Source organism: Rhinopithecus roxellana, chromosome 10 (genome assembly GCF_007565055.1).
Source record: "Rhinopithecus roxellana isolate Shanxi Qingling chromosome 10, ASM756505v1, whole genome shotgun sequence".
Classification (NCBI taxonomy): Eukaryota; Metazoa; Chordata; class Mammalia; order Primates; family Cercopithecidae; genus Rhinopithecus; species Rhinopithecus roxellana.
The window spans coordinates 61,162,268-61,178,795 of NC_044558.1; the positions used below are offsets into that span (position 1 = coordinate 61,162,268).

A 16,528-nucleotide genomic window follows, 5' to 3' on the forward strand; every position below is an offset into this window, starting at 1 on the left:
CTGGGGCAGGTTGGAAGAAGTGGGAAGGGGCACGGTGGGTCGGGGGCTGCTCCTTCCCTGGGCTCCCGGGGTTCTCACGCACTGCCATGTGGTGTTTACTGTAAGCCTATGGGGCGGGCATGAGTGGCTGACCTCTCACTTGTAGATACTTAGACTTTAAGTGTGGAGGAAGCTGGGTGTCTGCCGCTCCTCACCCCAGCCCCTGGGACTGCCTCTCAATGGCCAAGACCTATGGCTTCCCCCATCCCTTCTCAGTCCGTCTCCTGGCCCTGCTGGACAGGTGCTTAGGTCCAGACACCCCCAGGAGGGCAGAAGCATGTGGCTGGGGCCCCAGACTAGGCAGGTACGTGTGGGTGTCTATTCACACGACTTTACTGAGCACTCACTCCAAGGCGCCTGACCGTTTGTACAAGCGTTTTACCTCCAGACATGGTCTCATTCTCATTTTCTCCTCACGACAGCACGTGAGGTCGGAAAAAGCACCCCTGTTTTGCAGGGAAGGTCCTTAAAGCTCAGAGAGCTTATTTTGCCCCAAGTTCCGCGGCCGGATTGGAATGCAGGTAGTTACTGACTCCGGGCTGGGCTCACTGCGAAGCTGGGCTGTGCGGAGCTGTTCACTGCATGACCTCCGCCTTTTCCTCACAGAAAGCTGACCAGTCCCGGGCATCTCATGCCCTCATCCAGTCCCCACAACTATCTTGTGAGGAAAGTGATATTTTATCCCCATTTTACAGATGAAGAGATGGAGGCTCTGAGAGTTTAAGGAGATTACCCAAGGAGTATCTGTGACAGTGGGACAACAGCAGGCTAGGGCAGAGCTCAGGCCCAGAGAAGAGGACGGTGGGGACACTGGTGGGCCGAGGCATGAGAGAGAAGCCCTGGAAAAGGGGGCTGGGCCACATGTGGCTTTTGGGGGGGTTGGGGAGCTGCTCCTTCTGGGCACAGGCTCCCAGGAGGGCACCTTTTTGTAACATCAAGGTGCAGAGAAAGGAGCCCAGGGCTGTGATGGAACCTGGCTGGTCACCCCCTTGCCATCTCGAGGGGCTACGGTTGACTCACTCCTCCTCCACCCTGCCTGTCACACCCTGGCACTCCCCTCAAGTGCCAGCCAAACCCTCCTCAAGTGGCAGGGACTTGACATGGCTGAGGGGGAGGGGTGGAGGGTGACTGCAGTGAGGACCCCTCTTTCCTGGCCTCTAGCTCTATTTTGGTATTCGGTCTTCTCTCTCTCAGTCTCTCCCTGCTCTGTTCCCATCTCTCTGATTCTCTGGGCCTCCCATGGCCTCAGCCTCTCTTTCTTCCCACAGAGCACTTGTCCTGGGGTCCCCTGGTACCCCACGGAGATCGTGGTGAAGGATGTGGGATGACAAAGAGGAGAGGCAATGGGCCAGAGTGTCTCAAGGCACTCTGGGGACAGACAGAGGCAGAACGTGAGTATCAGAGATTTATTGGGTAGCCCCCACTCCAAACACCAGCAGCCCCACGCATGCATCCTCACTAGAAATAAATAAGGCAGCATTCAATGAACCAGTCTGTCTTCTTCCTAAGGAGCTCTGGGGAGGGTCTGCTGCTGCCCACCTAGGGGCTGGGATCCCTTCGGCTCTTGAGGAGGGGTGGGGGATGCAGGCTGCAGACCCACTCTTTTCTAGCCTGGCCCTTGCAGCCTGTGAGCTTGGCACTGTGTTCACAATCTCTGAGGTCTGTCTCAGAGAGACCCATCCCCAGCAGACCCTAGCCCCTGGCCCCTACCCCAGGAGTTCCACCATAGGTTCCTTCTCCCCTCTCTAACTGTGCAGCCAGTGGGGACCAGCACCTCCTCCTCAGCCAAGAGGACTGGTTGTGCAAAAAGGAAGCTTGTGTTAGGTACTTTTTCTTTTTTCCCCCTTGGCTTAGGGGCTGAGGGGCTGGCCCCTGCCTGACACTGGTCAGCGGGCAGTCAGTTCCATGGTCTTCTTCCGCTCCTCCCGCTGCTCCTCCCAGTCCTCGTCAGGCTCATACGTGCCTTTGATGATGGCCACACGCTCACTCAGGCTCAGGGAGTTGGGGAAGAGCAGGTAGAAATAGAGGATGGCAGCGAGGACTGCCCCCACGATGGGCCCTACCCAGAAGACCTGGTGGAGACAGGGCAGGAGTCAGGGCGTTGAGCCCCAGGCCTCGAAGACCAGATGCCCCCCACCCCACAGAGGACAGACCCATGGACCCTGAGAGGGGACAGACACACAGACTTCCAGACCTTCAGGAAGAAAGACTTCCTCCCACCACGGGGACGGATATACACCACTCCCAGGGAAAGAGGCCTGGACCACAGACACCCAGACCCTCAAAGAAGGCAAACAGATTCCCAGAGGGACAGGCCCCCTCCAACCACACCCGAAAGAGAAACCAATAAACCTTCAGAGGGGACACGTGGATCCTCAGAGAGAGAGAACAGAGCACCTCTGCCCTCCACATAGGGATAGAAACAGACCCTAGAGAGAGTGACCATGAGCTCTCAAAGGAGGGGGCAGACAGACTGTCCACAGGGGCAGACCCACAAGAAGACTCTCCCAACCCCCTCAACAGGGACAGATAAATAAAACATCAGAGAGGACCAGCACACAGACACCCAGAGTGACAGATACCATATCCTCAAGGGAATTGACACAGAGCCCCTCTGCACCTCCAGCCTCTTCCCTAAGGGGGAAGAACCTCTCCCCTAAGGGGACAGATACTTATACTCCCTGTCCCCAGGGGTTCAGGCCATACAAAGCCACCTTTGCCCCTAAGGCTGAATCCCATCCCCTTTCTCTCTCAGCCACTGCTCCCTGGCTCACCCCCAAGCTCTGGGCCCACAGAATCCAGAAGATCTGGTGAGCTCTGAGCTGCCACTGCTGGGTCTCCAGGCCCTCCTCTCCAGGGAGCCAGGGGAGGGAACAGACTCACCCAGTGAGCGGGGCTGAACCGATTCATGACCACTGCAGGGCCAAAAGAACGTGCTGGGTTCATGGAGCAGCCAGTGAAGTAGATCTGGATAGAGACAGGGTGATGGAGAGAAAGGCAACATCCCAGTCCACTCCCACAGAACTTAGACTCTCCCAAGGTTACACTGCAGTCCAGGGGCTCAGCCAGGTCTCAAACTCAGGTCTCCTGATTGCTGGGCTGGTAACCCCTCCCTCCAAGGATCCCAGCTGCCCGGTTAACCATGGACCCTTAATTATGCCCTCTTCTCTTCTCTGCTGTGAGGTTGGGTTTGATTCCTGTCCCATCCCACCTCCTACTAACTCCCATCTTTCCTCAGTCCAGAGGTTCTGGGGGGATCAATTCTGGGGCCCAGTAGGGCCAGAGTCCAGCAGCCCTAAATCCAGGCCTTAAACTCTGCTGGACTCATCAATCTGCAGTGGGCTCCGCTCTGGGGCTCCATTATTTGCCTTGAGTGCCTGCCCCACCCTCACCACAGCCCAGTGTCAGTACTGCTTACCCCGACAAGGTGGCCCAGGGTGACAGACAGGCCAATGGACAGGGCTGGGGAGCCCACAGGGCTGGTGCGACGGGAGTCAGTGGAGGCGAAGATGCAGAGTGCCAGCTGGAAGGTCAGAATCAGCTCCACCACCATGGCCTGGCCCTGCGTTGTGTTGTTGTTGAGCTGCAAGGGGATGGCGTGTTAGGACCCTGGCCACCTTCTGGCAGTATAGCCAGGGGCTCTGGGAGCAGGGCTTTTGGCGTTCAGGGACACTTAGAGCATCTTGACACCTGGAAGCCAAGCCCCGTGGACATCACCCCAGCGAAGTCATTTGTTAAAGACACTACATTTCACAATTTACACAGGCTTGAAGCTCAGGCCTGTAGCCAAACGGCAGAGTGTCAGGGGAGCTTTTCCTGGACATGGTCCTATCAATGGCTCTGCCCAACCCCCAGCCCCCATAAGCTGGCATTTACCCTCCATCCTGTGGGCAGCTGCCCAGTTTGCCTGCCTCACACCCCATCCCCACCTCCTGCCCATGTCTGGCCCCATGCCAGTGCCAACCTTAAACCCGTCTCTCCAGTGCGGCTGACTCACGGCTTGACAATGGCCAAGCAAATCCTTCTCTATGTTTGATTAATGAACCCAGTTTGCATGGGGTTGGGGGCTGACTCTGGGGCTGCAGGAGGTGGGAGGGAGGCAGGGATGCGGGGTTGCGGGGAGGAGCACAGGTTGGGGAAAGCGGGAACCAATACTCTTACAAAGACTGCTCTGCACTGGCATCACGTTAGGGGGTTCCTATCTATGGTTTCTAAATATGAGCCCCTTGACACCTGCTGTGGCAGGCACGACCATCCCCATGGAGGGGCTGAGAACAATGAAGCACAGACAGGCCAGGGTCACCCAAAGCCGGGATGACAGCCCGCTTCTCTCCGGTGCTTCTACTCAAAGGCTCCACTGAGGAGATGGGAGAGGTGAGGGGCCCAGGAGGAAGGTGGCGCTCAAAGGTGAGACAGGAGGAGGCAGAAATTCCTGGCAGGAAAGGAGGGGCAGCAGACACTGGAGAGAGACCAGGGTGGGCCAGCATGTGGGGAGGGGCAGAGGAGGTGGGCAGCCTGGAGAGTCGCCTTCCTGGCCTCCGGAGGCTCTTGCCTTCCTGGTGAAGGGTGTGGGCTGGACCACTCTACGGCACCCCTTTTTCCAGGTGAGGTAAGAGGCCTGGTCCTGAGCCCACCCCAGGGTCTCGACTCCCAACCACTCAGGGCACTCACCGCGTTGATGGCCAGATTGCCCCGGGCATTGAGCGGTGCCACACCGTAGAGGATGCCGGCCCCGGCAATGGCGCCCACCAGCTGGGCCGCCACGTAGAAGAAAGCCCGGAGCAACGAGATCTGGTTGCCCACCAAGAGGGCCAGGGTGATGGCAGGGTTGATGTGGCCGCCGCTCACGGGTCCCAGGGCCTGGGCCAGCGTGCCTATGGCCAGGCCAAAGGCCAGCGCGATCTGCAGGATGGTGGGCAGCGCCGACGGCCACTTGAGGGCCGAGCCCAGGCCGAAGAAGACGAAGATGAGGGTGGCCAAGAACTCGGCGAACACGGCCTTGAGGAAGGCCACGGAGCACACCTCCTTCTTCATGGTGGCCGCGGGGGCCTGGCGGCGGCGGCCGCGGCGGGGGGCGCCCGTTGGGTCGCAGGCGGCTGAGGAGGTGCAGGCGGCGGGGGCGGGGGCCTGGCTGCGTGGCGCCGCGCACTGTCCCGCGCCCACTGCGAGGCTGGCGGCCTGGCGCGGGCCCTGCTGGGGCGCGCTATATACGGGGCGGGGGGCCGGGCGCGGGGCCGGCGCGGGGGGGAAGGGGGCGGCTCCCACGCTCAGGGGCCAGCGCGGCGCACGGCTTGGGAGGCTCCAGGCCGCCGCGGGCCCGCCGCTTCCCGCCGCCCAGCGCAACCTCGGCGCGACCCCCGCCCCCCGGCCCGGGCAGCTGCCTGCCCGTCCGGGCCACGTGACCCAGGCGGCGGTGTAGACGGGCCCCGCGTCCCGGACCCCGCGCATGATGCGCCCAGGTTGTCTCCCGCACTCTCCTCGGTGCCGTGCGCCCCGGACTCCCTGGGAGACGGGGCTCGGTCCCGGCGCTTAGCTCCTACCTCAGGGCGTCTAGCTCCGCCGGCCTTTACCGCGCTCCACGCGCGGGCTTCCCCTTTTCTTCTCTTCGGGCTTTTGGCCCAGCTCCTCCTTTTCCTCCTGCGACCGGAGCATCCTGACCCGCCTCACCACCGGCTGGGTCGGAGTGATGCTCGTCCCGCAGGTCGGCGCCGCTCACCTCCCTCACCGCCGGCGGCGGGGGCGGGCGGCCAGGCTGGGTCGTGCAGGGCGGTCCGGCTGGCCGTCGTGGGCCTCTCCCGGCCTGGGCCGGGCGAGCTTCTAGGCTTGGAAGGCTGGCGTTTTGGGAAATGTGGGCACCGTGCCAGCCTGCCCCGATGCTTTGCAATCCTCGACGCCCGGTAGCTGGGCAGTACCTGCACTAGGCAATGGACCCCTGGAGGCGCCCTCTCCCAGGCCGGGTTCCCCTTGTCGACGTGACGGGAGGGGGGTGTTACGCGAAGCCTTGAGACTATGGGAGTTGGAGTGGCGGAGCAGGGAGGGTAGAGGCGCACCACTGACCTCCCAAGCGCGGTCTTGGCGTCTCCCCTCTTCCTGCTAGAAGCCCCTCACCCTAGATCTAAGACTCTCTTTCTCTTCCTCCACCTCCCCTCAGTCTCCTTCAGACCCTCACTTGGTCTTGGTCTCTCTCCCCTTGAAATCTGTTTCTGCCAGTCTTTGCAAAATCCTGTTTCTCTTTTTGTCTCTGTCTTTAGTCTCTGTCCCTCTCCCTCTGCCAGCCTCTTCCTCTCGGTCTCTCTCCGTAGGTCTCTTTCTCATTTCAGTCTCTCTGTTTTCCACCTCTCCCTCTCTCTGTCTCTCTCACACCTTCTCATTTTCTGTTTTCCTTCCTGCCTTTTGCTGTCTTAGTGTCTCTGCCTCTTTCTCTCTATTCATTTATCTCATCCTGCAGTTTCTGCCTCCTGGCTATTTTCACCTTTCCTCTGCCTCTTAATTTCTGTGCCTTTTTTTGTTTCTGTCTGTTTCTACCTCATTTTCCATGTCGCTGTCTTACATGTGGTCTTTTTTAGTTTCCCCAAAGTCAAGTTTTTCTACCCCTGGTCTGGGTGACACTTTCTTCCAGTTCCCATCTCCCTTCCCTCTGAGCTTATAGCCCCTCTGTGACCTGCTACCTCCTTCCATACCACCCCCTCCCTCTTCCCACCCACTCCAGGTCGGGCATGTGGGAGTGAGACTGGAGGGCTCTCCAGGGCTTAGAGGAGGGGGAAGACCCCTAGGATCCCGGGAGAGGAGCTGCATTAAAGGAGATCCATCCCCATGTGTGTTAGAGAAGCCCTTAGCACAGTGCTTGGCACAGAATAAGGCTCAGTAAAGTCTCCTTACATTGTGACTGTTAATTTTAAAAGCCCCTTGAGGGTTTAGTGTGGTGCTAAGCTTGGAGGAAGAGTCCAGTGGCAGGGTAAAGAGGGAGCAGAGAACAGGTGCCTCCCCTGTCAGTCAGGCAGGGCTGAGGGGAGGAGCCTGCAGGAATGCTAAGGACTTGGAAGAGTGGGCTCTGGGCTCCGTGGCAGCTAAGATGCCAAGGAAAACAAGGGCCAAAGAAACCCCACTATTGTTCCTGCCCAGTTCTGGCATTTCCTGCTGGAGCAGCTCCTCCCCCAAGTCTCTCCTCTTAAGGCCAGAGGTCCGTTTGTCCTTTCTTCCATGGGTCCCAGCGCTCTGTCCCCAGCCAATCATGCCAGTTGTATGCAGGATTTTCTTCTGGGTCTGGGGGTTGGGCTGGACAATGACCCTGATGACCCCAGAGTTCACTGGGGGCCAGGCTTCTTCGCTGCTGAACTTGCCTCCAGTTTTCACCATTCCACTTGCTTTCTCATCATCTCTCAAGTGCTCACAAGTGCTCGCAAGAGGCTAGGCTACCAGGGGAAGCTCCAACCTGAAGATTTGAGCTAATGAGGGACTGTAAAGGCCAAGACCTTGTTCTTGCCATTTTAGAGATTCAGAATATGATCTACAAAGTTAGAGATTATAATTGGCCTCCACTGTGTGATTTCATTCCAAGCTACCCACGAAGAAACCCAGACTCAGAGGTCACTTGCCCAGGGTCACACAGTGACCTGAGATAGGAACTACAGGTTGCCACACAGACTTGGTCACCAGAAGTGGGCCTGGTGAGGCCAAAGAAGGAGACTTCATCTGTCAAGGTTACTCACATTGGGCAGCTGATTCTGTTTCCCAGGCCTGCGTCTGAGGCCCCTCCATCTCTCTAACCAATAGAGTCCCTCTGTCCCTAAGTCATCACAATAAACTCCTATTATGGCTTGGAATTATCTTTGCTCAAGCACTCAGGCCCTGCCCTGCCACCTCCAGAGGAATGCCCGGGACCTTTTGTAGTTGAGAGATGGGTCTCCCCATTTGTGGCAGGGGGCATTTTAATGTCTCAGGGAGAGCCCTTCCCCTCCTCTCCTGATATGGGGACCTCTGAGTTCCCTGGGAGAAGTTGAGGGCTGGGGTAGAAATGGTAGGGAGTTCCGCCTGTCTTCTGGTACCTTGGACTGTATTTGTATTGACCACTGCCACGTTGTGGAAGAACACTACTTATTGGCAAATGAGCATTTATTGAGTGCTTATTATATGCAGAGCAGTTGAAGGAAGGTAGATAGGTGAATGCCATCTAAGACCTGAAAGCAGCCCTGTCCCCAAAGGGCTTACAGTCTAGCTGGGAGGCATTGTATATATACAACATCACAGCTTAAAGATACAAAACAACATTGAAGCACCATTTGCAGGTGCAAAGTCATTTGGCACAAAGTGGGAGTATGGGACAGCTCACAACCTTCTCTGTCCCCAGCTTGGGGACCTGGAGGTCTGTCCACCTGTCTCCACGCTACCCTGCCTGTATGTTTTGGTGTGAGTGATCTCCGTTCTCTGACTAACCAGTGCTCTTCAAGGGCAGAAACCAGCCCCACGTTCTTTGTCCTGTCTACCCTGCTGCCCTCACCAAGGCTTTCTGTCCACTGCAAGACAGTGGGTTGGCCTGGAAAGGTCCAGCCATGTGTTCTGGCTTCTGCAAGGGCCTCCCAGGAGGAGCCTAGGATTTGCCTCAGTGGAAAAATCGTGGGATTTTGCATAAAAAGCTCTGAGTTCAAGTCTTGGCTCCACTATGTACTACCTGTGAGACTTTAGACCAGTCTCTTAGCCTTGGTTTCTGAACCTATAAAATGGGAAGAACAATATTTGCTCTACCTTTGTCACAGGGTTGGGAGATAATCACAGGGGACGATAAGGGGAAGCTTTGGAAATAGCAAAACCCTTTATGGCTGGGGACCTTTGTCCTTCCCTAACCTATCTGAAGTTTGAGGAAGATTAGATGAACCCTTGCATGCAAGGTACCCAGCACAGCAGCTGGTACACAAGAGATGCCAGGAACTGCCAATTTCCCTTCACTCCTGGAGTTCTATCACTTGGAATCCTTTTTTGACCTCTGACCCCAATGGGCAATAGAGGCTGGAAGTGGTAGGGATTTCGTATTTAGTTTTGGGGGAGATGCAATCCAAGAAGTGAAACAGACATAGAGATAAATTCTTGGCTTCTTCTAGAGGAGTTTGTTGGGGTAGGTGGGGTGGGGACGAGGTGCCTGAGACACATCCATGATGGGCTCATAGCTCACTGCCTTGCTGCCTTTGAACCTCTAGAGCAAGGATACTCAGGTGCTAGGAGGACAGCTGTGGAGGTCACTTTGGTTTCTGACTCCCCCCCTCTTCTGGTAGTGAGGCCAAGTGGCTGTCACTGGCTGTTGGGGGTTTGGGAGAGTCCTCTCCATAGCACCTATGGCCTGGGGCAGCCGTTTTTGGACCTCAAAGAGAGCTTTGGTCAAGGAAGACAGTAAAGAGCATAGATCAGAGGGGACACAATTACAGAGATGTTCTTATACACTGTCTTTCTTGGATGGAAGCAGAAGGGAGAAAGAGGCTAGAGACTCAGTGCCTGGTGCACAGGGGGTGCTTGGTGCAGTGTGAGATAGATACAGACAGAAGTCTTGAAGGCATGGAGGCCACAGAGAGCATGAGGGTGGGGGGTTCAAGGTATGACCCACATGTTACTTATACAGCAGGCTGGAGAGGGAAGGAGAGAATGGATGGGGCTCGGTGGTGGGAGGAAGGAGGTGGGAGAAAAGATAGGGCATACATGCAGGGTAAGGAGAGGTTAAGAGGCTGGACCAGGATGGGGCCAGCCCCAAACCCATCTCCTTCTGCCTGGATCTTGCAGGCTCTCAGGACTCTCCTTTGCTTTGGCCATCAGTGAAAGGAGGTAAGGGATGTTGAGCATCAAACTCCTTCTGCATCCTTCCCCCAGGAAGCAGAAATAATGAAAATGATTCTAGTAATGCGTGTTAATGATATTAAGAATTACAGTTTACACAGCATCTTTACATGCGTCATCTCACTTAATCCCAGTTAATCTCATTTGAGAACAGTCGTACTGGCCTAGAAATTTAGAAGCCTAGGTTCTAGACTCAGATCTGCCTCTGCCTGGACAAGTCATTTCTCTTCCCTGGTCCTGAGCGCAACAGGCTGCTCTATCCACAATGACTATTCAGTGGTAGGAGCCAGAAGCAGGGAATCACAGGCTGTGGAGAGGCAGAGAGAGAAGGAACAGAGGTTCCTGGGGCAGAGGAGCTGCTGCCTGAGGACTGGGGAGAATGAGATGGGTGATGGAGGGGTGTTGCCTGGTGCCCATGGTTGCATGCCTGAGTGCCTTGCCCAGCCAGCCATAGGTGTGTGCTGGGCAAGAGGGCTAACTTTCGAAACCGAGTGTCTCCTTTCAAGAAGTATCTAGTTGCAAATCTCCGCCTCTCCCAAGACAAAGGCCGGGGTCCCACAAAGGGCTTTTGTTTTCTCTGCTGAAGTGGGAGGCTAATCTCTGGATCTGGGGCACCCCTGCAGACGGGGGTCCCGGGCACACACAGCGTACACACACGTGAAGGCGTGCACACTCATATGCCTGCTTCCTCTTTGGAGAGGTTCTCCCTCACCACAGAAAGGAAATCTTTGGTCACCAAAGATTTCTTTTTTCCAGAGGCCATCTCTAGGGGAGCTGTTCTCTGGTTGACACCTCTCTGCCTCCAGCAATGAGTCTTGGCAAGCCTTGGGGCCCAGAGCTGCAGGTGGGGGACATTTTCCAGGAGGAGCCAGATTGCGGCTGGAAATCAAGGCCCTCCCTTCAGCCCTCTCAAAGTGGCCTCCTTCCCTTCTCCTGAGGATGACTGGCACCCACACTCATCCACTGTAGAAGTGGGTTTATTGCAGGTTGGGGAGGAAGGGGTGCGAGGGGAAGTGAGAAGTCCCCAGACGTGCACACTTGCACCAACGTAGGCAAACCTGTTCACACTCAGGGGCATGCACAACCCTGCACGTGAGGACAAAGGAGAACTCGGGGATGAACACACTTGCACACTAGTAAAATCAGTTGCACTCTTTCCAGAACCCCCAAGGCAGGGTCTGTACACTCCCCACCCGGTACCTGGGTGCAGGCTCTCAAGAGTTTCGCCTTTACCACCCACCTGCCTCCCTCCCCAGCTCAGTCCCCCAAGTTCCCAGTTCCCTGCAAAAGGCTGGAGGATCCACTACTGGCTGCTCACGCCTCAGGGCAGGAGGACTGCCAGGCTCAGGGCTCCCTCCCGCAGCCTCCTCTACGCCTGCTCACAGCACTGGCCTCGGCGCGCACGTACAGGAAGCAGCTACTCTGCGCTGGGGAGCCAACTTCAGACCTGGGGGAGAGGAGGGACGGGGTGGGCCCTTCAGCCTCGGGCCTCACAAGCGTCCATCGGGGCCGTAGAGGCCGCTGACGGCCCTCAGGCCTTGGTGCCCCGTGGGAGGCTCTGCGGCGAGTGCAGCTCCACCGACTGCCGCCGCCGCACCTCGCGCTCCTCCCAGTCGGTGTCCGGCTCCAGGCCCTTCAGCACTGCCAGGCGCTCCGACAGGCTCTTGGCTGGCGGGAACAGCACGTAGTTGTAGAGGAGGGAGCCCAGGATGGCGCCCACCAGGGGTCCGATCCAGAAGACCTGGGGGCGAGCGGAGAGAGTGGCTTGGCACCCGAGCCTACACCGGCACGCGGAGCCCACAGGCCCCGGTGGCACACTCTGCGGCCGCACCCCTCCTCCCCGCCATTAATCTAGTGAAATGCTTATTTATGTATTTAGCGACGACAACGCCAGCTGCTGGGGAAGCCTTGTCAGTGCGAGGTTAAGGGTGCGAATTTTGAAGCCACTGCCTGTGTGTGAATCCTGATTCCACCACTTAGATGCTGTGTGCACTTCAACAAGTTACTTACCGTCTCTGTGCCTTTCACTATAAGAATGCCTATCTCCTAGGGTGGTTGTGAAAATTGAATGAGTTAATGTTTGCAAAACACTCAGAACAAGGCTCACCACATACTAAGCACCAGATAAGTGCTAAATACTATCACTTGTAGAGTTCTAAGTGCCAGACACTGCATTATCTGGGTTACACCGGTAGCCTCACTTACTGTTCCCAAGAAGCCAATGAGGTAAGCTGTTGTCATCCTCATTCACACTTGTGGAAACTGAGTCTTTGGCATCAGATCTGAGGGGTGGAACCCAAGGCTCCCCAGGACCAGCAGGAGTGTGGAGGGTTTGAGGTACTGCTGCTGAGCCCCCATCCCATGCTATTCCAGCTCTTGTTCTCCCTTTAAAATGGGTTTTTAGGGAAAGGGAGGGCAGTGGGTTTCAGCCATTACCCAGTGGTCATCAAATTTGCCAGTGACGACAGCTGGAGCCAGGGAGCGGGCGGGATTCATAGAGCAGCCGGTGTAGTGGATCTGCAGTGGGAGGAGGGCATCACAGAGAGAAGGCAGGTGAGGACAGGGCAGAAAGTCCTTGTCCCGCACTGCAGTGATTGACCTCAGCCTAAAGGGAACCCACGTGATGGACAATTAACTTCACGTTTTATTTAAAGAGCTCTGTATTCTTTTGGGGCTGGAGTCATATCTGTCCCTCTGGGGTATCTGGGAGTCAAACCTCTGGGGTGTCTGTTCCTCTTGAGAGTTCTGTGTATGTGTCCCTCTTGGGGTCTCTGTATCTGTCTCTGGAATGGTCTGTGTGTCTGTTCCTCCAGGGAGGCTGGGACCTATGGTCATGACCTACCCCCAGGAGGTGGCCCAGGGCCACGGAGAAGCCTATGGAGAGAGCAGGGGTGCCCGGGTTCTCTCCACGGCGCTCATCGGTGGAGGCAAAGATGCAGAGCACCAGCTGCAGCGTCAGGAAGAGCTCCACAGTCACCGCCTGGCCAGCTGTCGTGCTGTTGCTGAGCTGGGGACAAAGAGGCAGGTAGGGGAACACTGAGAACACTCTCCTCTCTGGCTCCATCTTCCTGTCCACCTGCAGTCAAGGCACCAGGGGGGCCTCTGGGCTGGGAACCAGAACACCTGGGCTTGCCAGACACCTTAACTGGAACAACTGATCCCTTCTTCTTGGGCCCTGGCCCAAAGGCAGCCCATGATCCCCCAGGATGCCTGTGGTTTCCCTGCCAGAGGTAGGAAAACTGACTCTGTAGCCCATTAGATTGGGGGGTGAGGTTGGGAGCCTGCAGTGTGAGAGGAAAAGGATGCTGAGATCCGGAATTTCTGTTTCCTGAAGAACAAGAAGAGAAGAGGTTTCAGCTGCCTCAGGAAGCTTTGGACTGGTTAGCAGGAAGACCTTCCCTCTCTAGACCATCAGACCCTGGTGCAATGAGAGGCCCGTGGTCTTTCCTCCTGAGGTCAAATGGCTCCCAGGGACAGGGTCTAGGGACTTGGGTCTGGGGGATGGTCCTAGTGTGCCCCTTTCTGCTCTGAGTCCACCATACACCTTTTTCCCTAACCCTTGTCTATTCTCCACTGCCTTTCAGGCCTCAGTTTTGCCCTGTTGGTTTGCTCCCTGCAGGTCCTATGGAGGTTGGGGTGAGGGCCCCGGAGCTGTGTCAGACAATGCCTCCACACCCATGTAGGTTGCCCATGGTCTCAGCAGACCCTGCCTTGGGTAAGGAGAGAACTCGGGGCTGAGTAAAGAGGTGATTTCATAACTGGGCCACACCCAGCACTGGATTTCTCCTTGGGTTTTGTCACCCTGTGCCCTACGCCCTGCCTTCTGGGACTGGGCACTACACTGAGTGGAACAGTGACAGCTCTCAGCTCCCACGCTCTTTCTCCAGGCCCTGAACCCCCACCCCTGGGTCCGAGACATCAGGTCAGAACCCTTGGGTCTCTCTAGGGTCTAACCTCAATCCCTTCTGTTGTTGTCCAATGCAGAGTCTCTAGAGGACAGTGAAAAGAGCTTTGGAAGCAGACACTTTAGAGGCCTCTGACTTGACATGAGACTATTTAATTTGGCCTCAGTTTCTCCTTCTGCGAAATGAGATAACAAAATGGATTCTGGAGGACGGTGGGAGGACCGGAAATGACTTGTTGGTTCTGTGACTTGGATCAATTGACTATTGAGCCTCAATTTGCCACTCACAATAGGGGGGAACCACAGAAATTCCCTTATAGCATTGTACCAATGATGAGATGATAGCTGGCCTGGCATAGGGCGGGTGCATGTCAATGATTAACTTCCTGGTGGCCAGGCTGGCTCTCAGTGTCCTCAAAGGACATGTGGGATGGTCTTGAGGATCATCTGGCTCTCTTTAGCTTCAGGGCAAGTTGGTCCCACCACTGCCCCATTATATCCAGGCAGGGTTCTCCCCAGGTCCTCAAGGTGGTAAATGCTGAGAAGTGGCATGGAGGAGTCCTCCCAGACCTTTCTCTTCTGAGGGCCCCAGTCAGTTGTGAAATGATGGAGGAGGAGGACTGCGTTTCCCATGGCCTCTCACTGCCAGTGCCCTGCTATTACAGGAGAACTTCCTGGTCATGCTCTCAGTCTAACTGGATCTCTTCTTGCTGTAAACTGAACTAATTTTGTTCTCTGAGGAGATGAGCCCACTCCTCTGCTTGCCCCCTAGCCTTTCCTTGGCCCCTGGCCCCCGACCTTGTCACATTTTCCTCTTTAAAGAACAGAGGCTGGGTGTGGTGGCTCATACCTATAATCCTAGCACTTTGGGAGGTGGAGACGGGTGGATCACTTGAGGTTAGGAGTTCGAAACCAGCCTTACCAACATGGTGAACCCTGTCTCTACTAAAAATACAGCAATTAGCTGGGCATGGTGGCACATGCCTGTAATCCCAGCTACTTGGGAGGCTGAGGCAAGAGAATGACTTGAGATAGAGGTTGCAGTGAGCTGAGATTGTACCACTGCACTCCAGCCTGGGCAACAGAATGAGACTCCATCTCAGAACAAAACAAAACAGAGAAGCTCCCTAATTGGGATACCCCTGTCCCACAAATGAGGAAGGGCTACCTGTGCAGAGACGCGGGTGGCCACAGAGATTGTGCAGGACTTGTCAGAGACATCAGGACTCTTGTCCAGTGGCCCAGGGATGGAAGAGGCCAGGAAATACTGGAGACTGAGGCACAAAAGAGGCACTTGCTGTCCTGGCTTAGGATGGGGGTACAGAGTGAGAGCTGGTCTGTTGGGAGCACAGGTCGTTCCTCCACACTCATGTCTCTTGGATTCACAGGGCCCACACAGACCTGAGAGGGGAAGGGGGTGGGACATGGGGGAAGGGACTGTGGCACCACCCTCAGCTCCCGAAGGGCCCACGGGGCCCAGTTAGCTCCTGTATCATGTAATCAGCAGCCAGCTTATGGGCTCCAGGGACCTCCTCAGGGTTTGGAGAAGGAAGTATGCCCATTGCTGCTTGTAGGGCTGTGGTGTGTCTGAGCCTGGCCTGGAAGGAGCACCTGCCATGGGGCCTGCAAACCCTCAAAGCAGAAGAAAGGCTGGGCCCCTCTTCTCTCTTGAGGACCCTGTCATGAGCACTCCAAGGCTCCCCGCAGCTTGAAAAGCATGTCTGCTTGGGACACTAACCCCTGCTGAGGTACATCCTGCTCCTTACTGTAATGTAGGCATTAAGTCCAACAGAAACCCAGAGGAGGCTCTTCCTGCACGATGGTCAGGGTGGAAGAGGCCTACAATCTGTCTGCATCCTGCCTTTGCTCTGGTATCATTGCTTCTTTCATCCTGACCCTCCTATGGTGGCTATGTTCCTGACTCCAGGCTCTGTCTCTCTCTGTCTCTCTGCCTCTGTCTCCATCTCTCTCCCCACCTCACCCAGAGCCCATCCCTCCCATCTCATCCCTTACAAGGGATTCCCCAGGATCTGCCCCTTGCGGATGGCAAAGTTGTGGCTACTCACAGCATTGACAGCCAGGTCCCCGCGGATGTCTGCTGGCGTGATCTCATGGAGCAGAGCAGCTCCGGCCACAGCCCCCAGCAGCTGGGCAGCCACGTAGAAGGTGGCTCGGAGAAAGGAGACATGGCAGCCCACCAGGCAGGCCACAGTCACGGCTGGGTTGATGTGGGCCCCGCTTACGTGGCCCAGAGCCTGTACCAGGGTGCCAATACCCAAGCCGAATGCCATGGCGATCTGTAGCACAGAGGGCAGGGCCTGTGGCCAGTTGAGGGCCGAGCCGAGGCCAAAGAAAACAAAGAGGAGTGTGGCCAGGAACTCTGCGAACACGGCCCTGGAGAAGGCTATGGAGCGGAGCTCCCACATGCTGCGGAGTCCTGCGTGGCTGGCCCGGCCGTCTCAGGGCCAGGAGGCTCTGGGCACTCTCTTTCGCTCTCTACTGCTCTCTTTCTCAAGGCCTTTGGGGAGGCTGGGTTGTGGGCCTTTATAGGGTACTTCCATCCCGGATCTGGGCACGTGGTGGGGAGGTGGAGTCGTTGAGGCCAGTACCTCTTCTCCATGGCAGCCTCTGCCCCCATGCCCCATCCCAGCCCACCCACGTGCCTATCACCCTATCTTAGCCTTCACAGCTGACTAATGTTCCCCATTTAATGAGCTCCAGATAAGGACTGACGTCCCTGGTTTTCCGTGTTTGTTCCCTTGGTTA

General features: G+C 56.5%; 2 protein-coding genes across 2 annotated transcripts; both read right to left on the bottom strand.

The window, feature by feature from the left end:
* Positions 1-1,430: 1,430 nt before the first annotated feature.
* On the bottom strand, positions 1,431-5,667 carry AQP5 (aquaporin 5). The gene is made up of 4 exons (XM_010385370.2): positions 4,711-5,667; positions 3,458-3,622; positions 2,923-3,006; positions 1,431-2,111 (listed from the first exon to the last, which is right to left on the bottom strand). Exons 1-4 carry the CDS (start codon positions 5,485-5,487, stop codon positions 1,926-1,928), a joined length of 1,212 nt encoding a protein of 403 aa, XP_010383672.2. The 5' UTR covers positions 5,488-5,667; the 3' UTR covers positions 1,431-1,925.
* Positions 5,668-8,133: 2,466 nt separating this feature from the next.
* AQP2 (aquaporin 2) lies at positions 8,134-16,278 on the bottom strand. The gene is made up of 4 exons (XM_010385371.2): positions 15,829-16,278; positions 12,701-12,865; positions 12,295-12,375; positions 8,134-11,599 (listed from the first exon to the last, which is right to left on the bottom strand). Exons 1-4 carry the CDS (start codon positions 16,186-16,188, stop codon positions 11,390-11,392), a joined length of 816 nt encoding a protein of 271 aa, XP_010383673.1. The 5' UTR covers positions 16,189-16,278; the 3' UTR covers positions 8,134-11,389.
* Between the last annotated feature and the right edge of the window lie 250 nt (positions 16,279-16,528).